The following is a 13,344-nucleotide window of genomic DNA, read 5'->3' as shown; positions in this document are numbered from 1 at the left end:
GTGTGTGTGTGTGTGTGTGTGTGTATGACCTATATGTGACTAACTTTGTACAGAAATTAAAAATAAATTAAAAAATTTTTCAAAAAGAGGAGTTAGAAATTGGAGGAGTTCCAAATTTTGTGACCTTTAAGAAAGGTAGACACAGGTACTTTCTGAGTATGTTCTCTGTCTCCCTCCCTCCAAACAGAATTGTGTGGGGTGGACCCTAATGACATGGCCCTGCATAAAGCAAGTGATAGAGTTGGTATAATATTCCATTAATTTTGAAGAGGTTCTGCTTCCTGGCTTTGAAATACAAAATTTAAAAAGGATGCCTTTTTGGTAGGTTTTTTTCTTTTTTCCCTACCAGTGAGTTAGTAATATACTTAAATACATTTCTATTACATTCTCTATTTTCACAAACTGAAAAGCTGTCTGTTGTTAATTAGCAAGTCTGTATTCCCATGATTTAGTTTGAAACAAAGTTGAAGGAAGTTTAAACATCTCCTTAGCCTGGGGGTGGGTAGTGGGGGTAGGCTGCTCTCTGCGAAGTAACATGAATCTTACTGCCATCAAATTCTCTTAAAGGTCATATATGCCCAAAAGCTAAGTCATTCTGTGCCAAAAAATTTGCCCCCAAACTTAATATATCTTCATTTTATTTAAGTCTACTAAACTTCAGCTTCATCTAAAGGAAAATTTAAAAGCTGTGTAAGTGCCTCAAATATTCTTTATATTTTCAAAAGAAAACTGGAAGTTCCAGAAAAAAAGACTATGATTAATGTGTAAATAATATAAGAAGAATAATTAAAACTACTAATAGTAAAACTTAGAGTGAGAGGTCAACTACTTCAACTTCTAACATATTCTTTTATAAGCTAAAACTCATTATACTTCTTCATTAAAATCCAAACACTAGGACAAGCGACCAATTGTCGTAGTGAATTTACTGTTATGCTAAAAATTTCCTATTTATCCTATCAAGTATTAATAAGTTATTAATAACACATATCGTGTTTAACATTTACCTTACAAAATGTGACAGGAATAAATACATACACACACACACCCTTTAAGCACTCTGGTAGTTCCTTTAGTCAGAGCACACAACTGTGCTTCATGTTAGTTAGCTGATTACCTGTAGGTCTCCCTCACTTGTAAACTCCTGAGTCATTTTATCTAAAGATAACAATCTATGAGTCTATAGACAATAACTGAGTACTGTCCAAGGCTACACAAGGCTGGCAAAGACAGTTTTTAATTGAATAAAGAATGTACCACAAGTTTTAAGAAAGAATGAGAAAATAGTACTGATATTTTGATTCATTAAAATAATTCAGTTATAAATTCATGAAACATAGGGTAACAGCCTAAATAAGCAGGCTAATAACTTTGTAGGGGAAAGGTCAGGAGAGACAGAGTCCTAGAATATGGACAAAAACCAGATGCAAGCCTCAAGCTTCATCAAAGAAGTCATTCCTGAATATAAGAAAGCAAGTCATACAAAGGTCTAGTGACAGGGGAAGAAAGATCCTTCTCCAACTTCATTCTCCGAGTGGAAACCTACTTCCTAATGGCATGGGAAGTACGGTCGGAATATAGCGCTGAACAAAGGTTTAGCTCTTTTCAAATCCTCAAAGAGGTAAGTGATGACCAGCTGGGCTCTGGATGCCCTCCATTCCTGAAAGTAAGATGGCCAAGCCCACTTAAGAATCTTAGGAGTTCCCGTCGTGGCGCAGTGGTTAATGAATCCGACTAGGAACCATGAGGTTGCGGGTTCGATCCCTGCCCTTGCTCAGTGGGTTGATGATCCAGCGTTGCCATTAGCTGTGGTGTAGGTTGCAGACGCGGCTTGGATCCCGCGTTGCTGTGGCTCTGGCATAGGCCGGCGGCTACAGCTCAGATTGGACCCCTAGCCTGGGAACCTCCATATGCCGTGGGAGCGGCCCAAGAAATAGCAAAAAGACAAAAAAAAAAAAAAAAAAAAAAAAGAAGAATCTCAGCTCACTCCACTAGACATAAGTTTTTAGTTCTTAGGAAATGAAAAACTCCATGCCTGCCCAAACCAAGCTGCCCAAACCTGTATCTTATATAAAGTTTAAGGCCATCATTCAACTTTAAAAAGCAAATAAATAAAAATAAATGTCATACATTAAACCAAAATGTATATTGCACTTCTGATCTTAACTGAATATTCAAATAAATTTGCAATCTGTGGCTCAAAGGGAGAACCTTTAATATTGTATATTTAAGTCTTTACTTATGCATATGTATTTTTCTAGGATAGGCTCTATAGCTGTCATCACATTTTCATAAAGGTACAGAACTGCAAAAAGGTTAAAACTTCTAAATATGCGCTATTGATTTTAAAAAATAACTAAATATTACATTTAATTTTATGTAATTAGATGCTTTAATCTTTTTTGATGAATCAGAAGGACTCCTGGTTCTTACGGAGTACCAATGAGTCATTAATTACTCAGTAATTAATAAACTCTCTTCCAACCATTTTAATGTGGAATATGTGGGAGTTAATACACTTAAGAACTAAAAAGACAGTAACTACATAATCATTAATAGGCAAGCAATATTACTCATGCAAAGCAAAAATATTCAAAGATTATGCTACATGACATGACTGCACAAGTGCCAAGTGAAAATAGTTTTACACAGTTTAGTAGTCCAGAGTTAACTGGTCTGTTTTAAGCAACGGAAAAAGAAAAAAAAAAAAAAAATCCTAGGGCCCAACATCCTTGCACTCTATCCTAAGAACTAAAAGAAAGTAAAATAGATAGGGGCTCTCAGAAGTCCAGTATTTTGGATATAATTTTAATAATTTGATTACCATGCTCAGAAAGTAGCTAAAACACTGAATAGCAAGAGAAAAAGTCTGTTTCTAAAAACACTGTAACATCCCAAACTGCTCAGTTTAATCAAGTTGCTTTTCTAAAAGAGAAAATTTTGATGGGAGGGGATGTATGGAAATAATTCAGCAGCATAAGTATTTTTGAGGAAAGCTAGGGAGCCACTGGTAATGTGCCACATTATGCGGCACAAAAAGGCTGAGTTCTCTAGGGCCTCAAAATTTGGGGAAAGGAGAAAAAAAAAGAGAGGTGAACAGTAAAATCTAATGATATGACTATTTTGACCATTGACTATTATCTCCCTTCCTCTGGACTCAAATATTTGGAGAGTAAGCATAAACAGGATTTTCTCTATTCTTCCCATTTGCACAAAGTTGGCATTATGATATTAACCAAGCAAGCATGACCATATACCATTAAGTATGGATAGAAATAGTTTATGACCTGCCTCCATTTACTTTATTTAGCAAGGACAGACAAGTAAAAACAGAGTAAAAGTGTCGCAAGTTTAAAAAAGTAAGCTATAAGCTATTTCTTCGAACATGAGACAAAACTAAAATTAAACTCCTTTATATGTGTTATCTAAGAATATGTGCTCAACGTTATCTCTGCAAGGCAAAACAACTGCATACCTAGCTCTATCTAGCCAGCTCTTCAAAGCAAAAGCAAATGTGAAGATTTCAGAGATAACTGCTATAAAATCTCAGAAGCCCAAGACAAAGGCAATAAACTTTGCCTTCCTATATGAAAGAGCCTATATTATGTACCCCCGATGAGTCATTATCAAAATCAATTTCGATGATACAATGACCTTTCAATACATATTTCCATAATCACTGAGAAATCCTCAGTTTTCATGATGAATCTTTTAACAAAGAATAAGGATGTATCTATAGTCCTTTTAACAATAGAACTGATAGTCTTCTGCAAGAATAAAACCTATAACTCCTCCAAGACTGAATATAAAGCTTGGGAAATAAAATACTTGCTACAGAAATAAGACAGCAGCAGCTACAGTTCATGTGTAATCATTACTACTGAGGATGAGAAGTCTTCAAGAAAAGTTTGAGTCAAGAAGGATGCTACATTGCATCAAATTGCCTGTACTGCACTGAATTTAACACTAATAAAATTAATTTTAATGAAAATTTCTAGCTAGTGATATGTTAACAGAATAAACTTTTCTGAAGCACTTAAGTTTGAGTTGCATAAAAGTAATTTTCCTGCACTTAACTATTACTATGGACATCAAGATGTTAATACTTAGGTTGTGGCCCTGTATTTGTGAAATAATGTTACTTTATGTAACACAAAAAAGGGTCTAGCTGTGGACTGTTTCTGTACATTTCCTCTGGCACTTCTCAGCAGTAATACTAATGAGGTTGATCCTTTCCTGAACACAAAAACCACTGCTATTTGTCTGACTCTCCTGCAGCATGTTGAAGGATGAATTCTTTTTTTTTTTTTTTTTTTTTTTTTGTCTTTGCCTTTCCTAGGGCCACTCCCTCGGCATATGGAGTTCCCAGGCTAGGGGTCTAACCGGAGCTGTAGCCGCCGACCTACACCAGGGCCACAGCAACTCAGGATCCCAGCCGCGTCTGCAACCTACACCACAGCTCACGGCAACGCCAGATCCTTAACCCACTGAGCAAGGGCAGGGATCGAACCCGCAACCTCATGGTTCCTAGTCGGATTCGTTAACCACTGCGCCACGACGGGAACTTGAGTTGAAGGATGAATTCTATCAACAGAAATAAAAATGTAAGTGTAACTAAAATCATAATACAGATAGTTTTAAAATGTGCCATTTTGTTGGTAGTAAAGACATCTCCCTATATCTTAAGACATATTTTAGAATTTCAATGAATATGATAAGATAAAATTGATGACATTCATTTTAATTTGGTATCTCAGAAGAAATAGAGAAACATTATCTTTGTAATAAAACTTGGCTTATTACTACTCATGAATTTTTTTATGAAGGGATTGGATCTAACTAAACATATCTGATAGATATAAGATGCGTATGACTACATAATATTACAGTTCTCCAATGCTTTCATTATATATACATGATTTAATAACACTGTCAGAAGAAAATGATTATGTTAATAACAACTTAAAATTGTCATCAATATAAAAACAGCTATCATTTTATAATACTATAATTTCATGTTATTTGTCAGAATATATTTGCTGATTTCAATGACAAGAATTTGCAACATATCAGAGTGCAAAAAAGTTTTAAAATTATATCTTTTATCAAGATAGATGGACATTATTACCAGTAACATAGCTTATTCTGAAATGTGGCGGGCCAATTAGAGCCAGCCAGATAACACTTGCAAATTGAAGAGGAGCAGAGTGATTACACCTTTATAGCAAATTCCCAGGATGGCCCATGTAAAATTCATTTTCACTGGGAAAAAAAAAAAAAAATCCCATGATATGAAGAAACTTCTCAAGTTAAAGTATGCAAATGTATGTTGAATGGTATGATGGGGCATGGAAAGCAGACTTTGGAAAGAGTAAAATGGAATGAAGATATTCAAGAAGTCTGTATTTAAACAAAAATTTCTCTGTTTCTTTAATGTGTTTTTCTCCCCTTCCTGCTAAAACAACATAAATCAGGGTTTTCAATAAAATACCTCTTTGTAGTCTGCAGACTTAGTCACTACCTATTTCAAACTTCTCATTTCTAGATTTAACAGTTTTCACACGGTCGTTTTCACATAAAATAAAATCCTGACTTTAAACATTAACAAAATATTCTGGATTCAGAGTCCAGAGTGCTAACCATTACACCATGGAACCCCATAAACATTAACAAAATATTCTAAGCACATGAAAATAAGATTTCTCCCCCAACCGCCCCACCAAAAGTATAACTTAAGCTCACTCCACAGTAAAATTTACATAACTTAATAAATAAAATCTTTCAAAATTATCAACTCAATGAGAACATTTTTGTGTTCCCAGCATGAGCCACAGCAACTGGCACACAGTAAGTAGATAAAAGACAGTGTTTCATCAACAAGACCACTGTTTCACATTTTTAAAACCTTACCATGGACAGTGAAGCATACAGTGATATGTAAAATGATGATGTCTTTTACAAATGATATTTCCAATTAGATTAAATAGAGTAATAAATGTTAAATTTAGTTGAACTGAATTAAACCAAGGTGAAAGTGTGTTGTCTGTTAACGACACTATCTCTCAGAAAACTGCAAGTTATGTTTTTTGATTCGTCCTTTTACATGTTAATCTGTATAAAAACTTACATGATTATATAGAATAATTAATTTTTAATTAATCTTTAAAAACAACTCAACTCCTATGTCTTTTGACTGGGGTGTTTAATCCTTTTATACTTAACGTAAATTACTGATAGTGAAAACCTTACTATTGGCATTTTTCTTAATTGTTTTTTATCCACCTCATAGCTTGTTTACTCTCTTACTGTCTTCCTCTATGTTTCACTGATTTTCTTCTTTTGCTGTGACGCACTATGATTCTCTTCTCTTTTGCATACCTTCCATAGGTATTTTTGTTTTAGTCATCACAAAGTTACTTAAAACAATTGTTACAGTTATAACAATCTATCTTGAGTTGATACAAAACAATCACATACAAAAACGCTACACTTTTATTTCCTCCTCTACATTTTGTTATTAATTTCACAATTTATATCTTTTTATACTATGTACCCAGTAACATACATTTACAGGTAGTTATTTTTTTATACTTTTGTCTTTTAACTTCAATACCAGAATCAAAATGATTTACATAACATCATTATGGTATAGTATTCTGTACTTGCCTATTTTCCTTTTCTAGACTATTTTATACTTTCATATGCTGTCATGTCGCTTTTGGCATTTTTTTCTTTATTTTTTCCTTAGAAACTAAAGTCCAGATTTATTTTACAAATATACTGGCCAAAAAATATGCATCAGTATTGTTCGGCAATTAAATAAGTCAGAAATGAACTTCTGAGACTTGGAGTACTAAAGGAGCTATACTCCTGAAACCAACTAAGCAGTTCCAGTCCACTAAAATCTTGACCAGTTTTAACACCTGACCAGTTTTAACACCTACCAGTTCCTCTGCTTAGATATGGAGGCTTGAAGAACTTCACGACACCATAGACATTGACAATCATGCCACCCTTAAGCTGATTCAGGGGCGTGTATATATAATGCGTTGCTGGAACCTAAAAGAAGACAGTGAATATATCAATATTAAATATTTAGATTTCAGAATCACGTTATGACCAAATTTTTTAATTAGCAAATCTATCTGCCTTTTTTCAAGTGTTTAAAAAGAGGCTGTTGCCTGAAAAATACAGAAAATACAGAGCTTATAAAGGTTACTATATAATCCATGTAGATTTTCGTATAAATAACTTTGATCATAAATGGTGTAATTTATACACAACTCTAAAAAATGCAATGTAAAAGATTTTCATTCTGGTTTTTAACCTTACCTAATATTTCAAAACTTGTCACATGTATTTCTTTTTTTTCCCTTACACTGTTATGAAGATTTTAACTGAGGCCTAAATAAAGCCAGGTTTTAATTATAAATAACCTCATCAAATCTTAATATAAAAAAAATGAAAAGAAAAATAATTGGTCAGTATATGGGACAGAAGAAAGAAAATAGATGCTCAGCTGAGAAACTAACCAGACCCAATAAATTATCTTAATAAATATCTCCCTAATGTGGAGGTGAATGGAAAGTTCAGCATAGCACAACGACCCTAACCATTATGGTTTTCCCTACTTGGAATTCACAACCAGCAAATCAACCTCTTGATTATTATTTGGCTCTCAGTGTAAATAAGTCAGCATACGAGTGTTTGGCAGTTAAGTTGTATTATAATAATTCAGAATACCTGAGCTTCCTGAAAAACTATTTTTGCCAAGTTCAGAGGCTCTTTCATTTACTTCTGCCTTATTTACTGGTTCATGGATATATCAAATATTTGAAGCTGACCTATCTATAACAAGTTTGAAAAATACTAAAATCCGAGCAAATTCATAATTACGGCTTATAAATTTTTAAAAAAGTACATCAATCTTTTTATTGGTTATAATTTCCCTAAATAACAAATTTAAATTATACTGGTATAGTATTATTCAAAATTTTAAATCTGTGTCCTGTAGTCACATCAATTAGAAATAAAGTCCCTGGATTCCATTAGAAGCTAAAGGTTTAAGAACATAGGCAGAACATAAACTTTATATTAAACTTTACCAATGTATTACCTTCTCCCCAATTTCATTCAGGTATAAGCAGCTCACCTTTTAAAATGGGAACCTTCCCACTGTTATAAAGTAACAAAATTATTATAACATATTGAAAAAATGATAAAAAAAGAGAAGAGCAAAATGTATCACAAGTATAAACTGCTTTACTTAAAATTACATTTGTCAAATCATAATTCAGCAGATAATGATCTGTTTAAATACAAGCTGGTGTAAAACAAAAGAAATAAATTTTATTGAGATTTAAAAGCAGTAAAACTTGATGCAAATTTTTTCCATTTTAATTTTCTCATACATGTTAACATGTGCAAAATAATAAGCATATATTCCAGACAAGATTAACCAGATATTAATTATTAGACAAATATATTAACTCAAATGTAATATTATCACATAATGAAAAAGTAGCAATTATGTTTTCCCATTGTACCGATACTATTTCACAATCAGTCTATAAAGTCGAATACATATGTGTGTGGGGGGGTGGGGATGGGGAGGGTTTTTAAATTAAAATGAGTATCACCTTACCAAAGACATTGATTCTGTAGAAAAATCTCTTACAGATTTAACATAAACCTGAAAAAAAAGGGAGAGGGTTTATTTGTAAACAATGTCAAATGTGATTATACACCTTTGATTGTAGTAAAACTATCCATTTAACTTTATAAGATTCAAGTTCGCCAGGATGGCATATAGTTATGGCTTATAAATTGAGTGACATGTGCAAAGTTGTCTAAGCTAAGCTTCAGTTTAATTCATTAATCTTAGTACCACAGTACCACACCTGTTCCATATAATACCCCGTACAGACAAAACAACAACAAAAACAGGCAGATGTTGCCCTGTAGGCATGCAGTTTAACCCAACTCTTCTCCACCTGACAGCCTTAACCAAATAGGGAGTCTCCAAATCTGTGTGTGTTGGAGTGGGCAGGGGAGGCAGCGGGGTAAAGGGAATGAAGAGCGAGGGAGAGAATGAACAACCTCATAGAGAACGAAGTAGGAGAAAATCAGTTTTACCTAAAAGGGGACACCTGACGAATTTAAGGTAAAGTCAAGTAGACCATCAAAAGAAGCTGAAGGTATAATAGCAAAGAATAAGATCAGGTTTAGAGTGTCCGAGAGGTTTTAAAAATTTCATTAACAAATAACTATCTTTAAGGGATAGTTCTCTTCTACATGGAGTCATTCTAAACATAAGGCCAGAAAAGGATTTCTATTTTATTGATTGATTGCTTTTTAGGGCCGCACCTGCGGCATCTCGAGGTTCCAAATCGGAGCTGTAGTTGCCGGCCTCCTTCACAGCCACAGCAAGCCGGGATCCCTGCTGCCATCTGTGACCTACACCTCAGCTTGTGGCAACACCAGATCCTTAACACACACAGGAATCGAAACCCGCAAACTCATGGATACCAGTCGGGTTCATTTCCACTGAGCCACAAGTGGAAATCCAAAAAAGGATTTCTGTTGTTTTTTTTTTTGGTCTTTTTGTGTTTTTTTTTTTTTAGGGCTGAACCCACAGCATATGGAGGTTCCCAGGCTAGGGGCCAAATTGGAGCTGTAGCTGCCGGCCTGAGCCACAGCCATAGCAATGCCAGATCTGAGTTGCATCTGTGACGTACATCACAGCTCGGGGCAATGCCGGATTCTTAACACACTGAGCGAGGCCGGGGATCAAACCTGGTGTTCATGGATACTAGTTGGGTTCATTAACCACTGAGCCATGATGGGAATTCCAAGGATTTCTATTTTTTAAATTTAAATATTCAATTACAATTCACACCAAATAGTTTACCTGCAGATTTACAGAAATACTACTTCTATTCCATCGTTTTAACTTATTAAAAGCACAATATGACTAAAAAATTACACACTTACATAAACAGTTGATTGGAAGTCCTCAGATGCTTTCAAAAATAAGCTATGTTTACCATCTTTGCTTGTAGATGCTGCTGACAAAACAACAAATCCAGCCACTGCAATGGTGTCCTACACAGGAAAAAATAATTTTAAAATCATAAAATACTTTATATTCTGAATGCCATATAGATACTTGTTTTTATTACTATTTAAAAACAGGAATCATTTCTAAAAAATGAAAAAAACTGGTTAGCCTAAACTTATTTAATGCTTTTCTGTATATAAGATTGAAATTACTACCTTCTATAAAGGGTATCAGCAATGTAATTACAATTAAGTACAATGTCCCACTTTGTGGACCAGGAAAATACTATCTAAGTCACTTAGAAACTTTTATTGATTTAGTGGGACTTCAAAAATCAAGGGTTATCTCAACTTACGTAAATAAGTTTGCATGAATAAACACAATGAGGAGATAGTGATGACCCAACAGTATTACAAATGGAAATTAAAACAATCTCAGAGAGACTACGTTAAGAAAGACATACCGTTAGTGGAAAACTCCATAAATTACAAAGTTAACATATGTACCTAAAGATCTGAGGTACGAAACATAAATAAGAAATTTCCATTTATATACTAAAAGTAACAGATATTTTTTCTACTTAGGTTTATAATTGTAACAAGAAGCCAATCTCCATTTATTCCTGCTTCTCTCATTATTTAAATCTCCCTTTCTCCCTTTTCTTATTTTCCAGATACTGTAACATCCACATTCAGTCAGTTTTGTCTTGCTGCATAAAACACACACAGACACACACACACACGACAAGAAATATATATATAAATTTCTTATCTTACTTGTCCTTTTAACACAAAAACCTTAAAATACACAAATTCCTGGGCTTTAGGTAGTTTCCTTCAATAACCTTAATCTCTATCAAACAAAAGTCGTTTGCATTCTGATTTTGTTTTTCTTTTCATGGCAGCACCTGCAACATATGGAAGTTCCAGCCCAGGGGTCTAATTGAAGCTGCAGCAACACCAAATCTGAGCCATACCTGAGACCTATGCCATAGCTTGTGGCAATGCCAGATACTTAATCAATTGAGTGAGGCCAGGGATCAAACCCACATTCCACGAGCTATGTCATGTTCTTAACCTGTTGAGCTACAGTGGAAACTCCTGCATTACTGATTTTTGTTGTGCACATGCAAGGGTGTGGTGTCAGTCCTCAGAGTTCTCTATTTAGAGCCATTAACCAGGCTGTGAACACCTTGAAGACAAGAGTTATGTCTTATTTTGCTTTGCATTTACAGGGCTTAGCACAAAATAGGCCCTCCATAAACTATCAGTGCATCAAAGGATCCTAAATTGCCTTTCTAAAAATCTCTGGCACTATTCAGATATTTTAGCTCTGCACATTTCTGCATTTTATTTTCTTCTGCAAATGCAATTGTGCCTGTGCTGTTAATGCTAAATAGCCACAATTCTTTATAGTTGAAGTGGGAGAAAATTTTCATGCTCACTGAAGATTTTCCATGGTTTGATCATGTTTTAGGCAGTTTTAAAGGGGAATAAAATAAACAGTAAGATTCATTCTGGAGTAAATTACGTTCACAAACTGAAAAATATGCAGTTTTTTCAATTTATTATAGACCAGCAGATTCTGATTTAATCAAAAACTGAACATTTTAGTTAAAGTTTTAAAGTTGTTTAATCAAACTAGCACACAAGATAAACAGAAGTGGGGATGTTATTGGTTTGTCAGTCCTAAATTTTCTTCAAACTACAAAAAAATAACCTATCTCATGTAATTTTCTATGTTTAAGTGTCTTAAACATAAATATTACATGAAAAGATATAAACTAAACACAAGCACTAAGGGTAGAGATGCACGTTTTTCTATTTTTTATATTATCTAAATTTTTAAAGAATAACAAACATTTCTTTTATGATGGAGAAAACATTTTAAATAAAGAGAATAAATCATTAAAAGCAGGAAGGACATAAGTATTCATAAAATTTTTTTCAAAAGTCTCCTCTACATTAGCAACACAACTCAGTGAAAAGTTACAACTTTTCCTTGAGGATACACTCAACCACATGCAAATAACAAAAAATATTGTTTAATATTTCAATAAATATTCACTTGAAATACAGATCTAAACAAAACTTTAATATTGACTCTTAGGATTCACATCCCAAGAACTTATTAATCATAATGGCTTTCAAATTAATTCAAATACATAGAGGATAAGAAAGATAAATATATAACAGGCTGTATTTTAGTTTATATAAATATTCATTAAAAATGAGATTTAATAGGTATTGTTCTAAGTTTCTGAGAAGAGCGTACTGAAGCCATTCAAACAAGGATGGGAATTACACACGTCAGTGGAGATTACTGCTTTCTGTTATATCAGGGAAAGTGCCTATTTTGATCTGCTGAGAACAGTTTTTGGAAACCAGCCTGAGAAGCATAACCAAAAATAATAAGGAACATAACCAAAAATAATAAGCATAACCAAAAATATTTGCATGAATATTACTGAAGTGAAAACACATTTGGTATAACTGAAATCTCTGAACTAACTCAGGATACTCAGATATCAGCAAATTTCCCTTTTGTGTCAAAGGGCCTTAGAAAGAGTGGGCGCTACTCATTAAACCATTTTCTTTTTAGTTCAGCCAACAGGAATTGTTCTGCCCAAACCAGTTTCAGAGAAAATGAATGAAATCAGTATAGGTCTTTTTAACGCAAGTTTTCTTTAAAAATAAACGATTAAAAGGGGAAAAAAATCAGATAACTTGCTTGCATATAAACAAATACAGTTTTTGCATGCTAATAGCTCCTAACGAGGAACAAAATCAGTGGTGAAATAGGAAGCAAATCAATAGGTAACAAAAATGCAAACCACAAAACTAGTGTATTAATTTGCTAAATTTTAATGGATAATTAAAATTCTCAAGTCATTACACTTAATGAGCAGGAAGAAGGAAAGAAAACATGAAACAACTGACAATCCCAAAAGAAAAACGTATTTGACTTTAACAGGCATTAAGTAATTTTTACTATACTGACCTTGCAAATATGGCTGGGTTATCATATTTTAAGACACTGCTAAAGTGTAAAAAGGGCACAGGGAAGAGCCAGGGACCTGATGTCACTGACAGTGCAGTGATTGACAGAAAATGTTTCTCTAATATTATAAAACATGTACTTCATGGGTATTAGAATCTATTGGATCATGTAACACCAAGGATACAAATGGAATAAAACATGTAATGTTAGCATAAAAACCAAAACTTTTAAATGGTCTACAAATCATTTTACGATCTGATGCCTACTCAGCTCACCAGCCACAT

General features: G+C 33.8%; 1 protein-coding gene across 4 annotated transcripts in view; it reads right to left on the bottom strand.

Annotated features, from left to right (window-relative positions):
• POT1 (protection of telomeres 1) overlaps window positions 1–13,344 on the bottom strand; it is a 96,190-nt gene that overhangs the window by 61,435 nt on the left and 21,411 nt on the right. For all 4 annotated transcript variants that reach the window (XM_005673197.3, XM_005673198.3, XM_013985634.2 and 1 more), the window contains 3 exons: window positions 9,994–10,104; window positions 8,645–8,692; window positions 6,945–7,059 (listed from right to left, as the gene is read on the bottom strand). In XM_005673197.3, the coding sequence (XP_005673254.1) occupies window positions 6,945–7,059; window positions 8,645–8,692; window positions 9,994–10,104 (274 nt within the window). The remainder of the gene's footprint in view (window positions 1–6,944; window positions 7,060–8,644; window positions 8,693–9,993; window positions 10,105–13,344) is intronic.

Source organism: Sus scrofa, chromosome 18 (assembly GCF_000003025.6).
Source record: "Sus scrofa isolate TJ Tabasco breed Duroc chromosome 18, Sscrofa11.1, whole genome shotgun sequence".
Lineage (NCBI taxonomy): Eukaryota > Metazoa > Chordata > Mammalia > Artiodactyla > Suidae > Sus > Sus scrofa.
The sequence above is the reverse complement of the archived record's forward strand: the minus strand, read 5'-3'. Positions and strand labels throughout refer to the sequence as shown.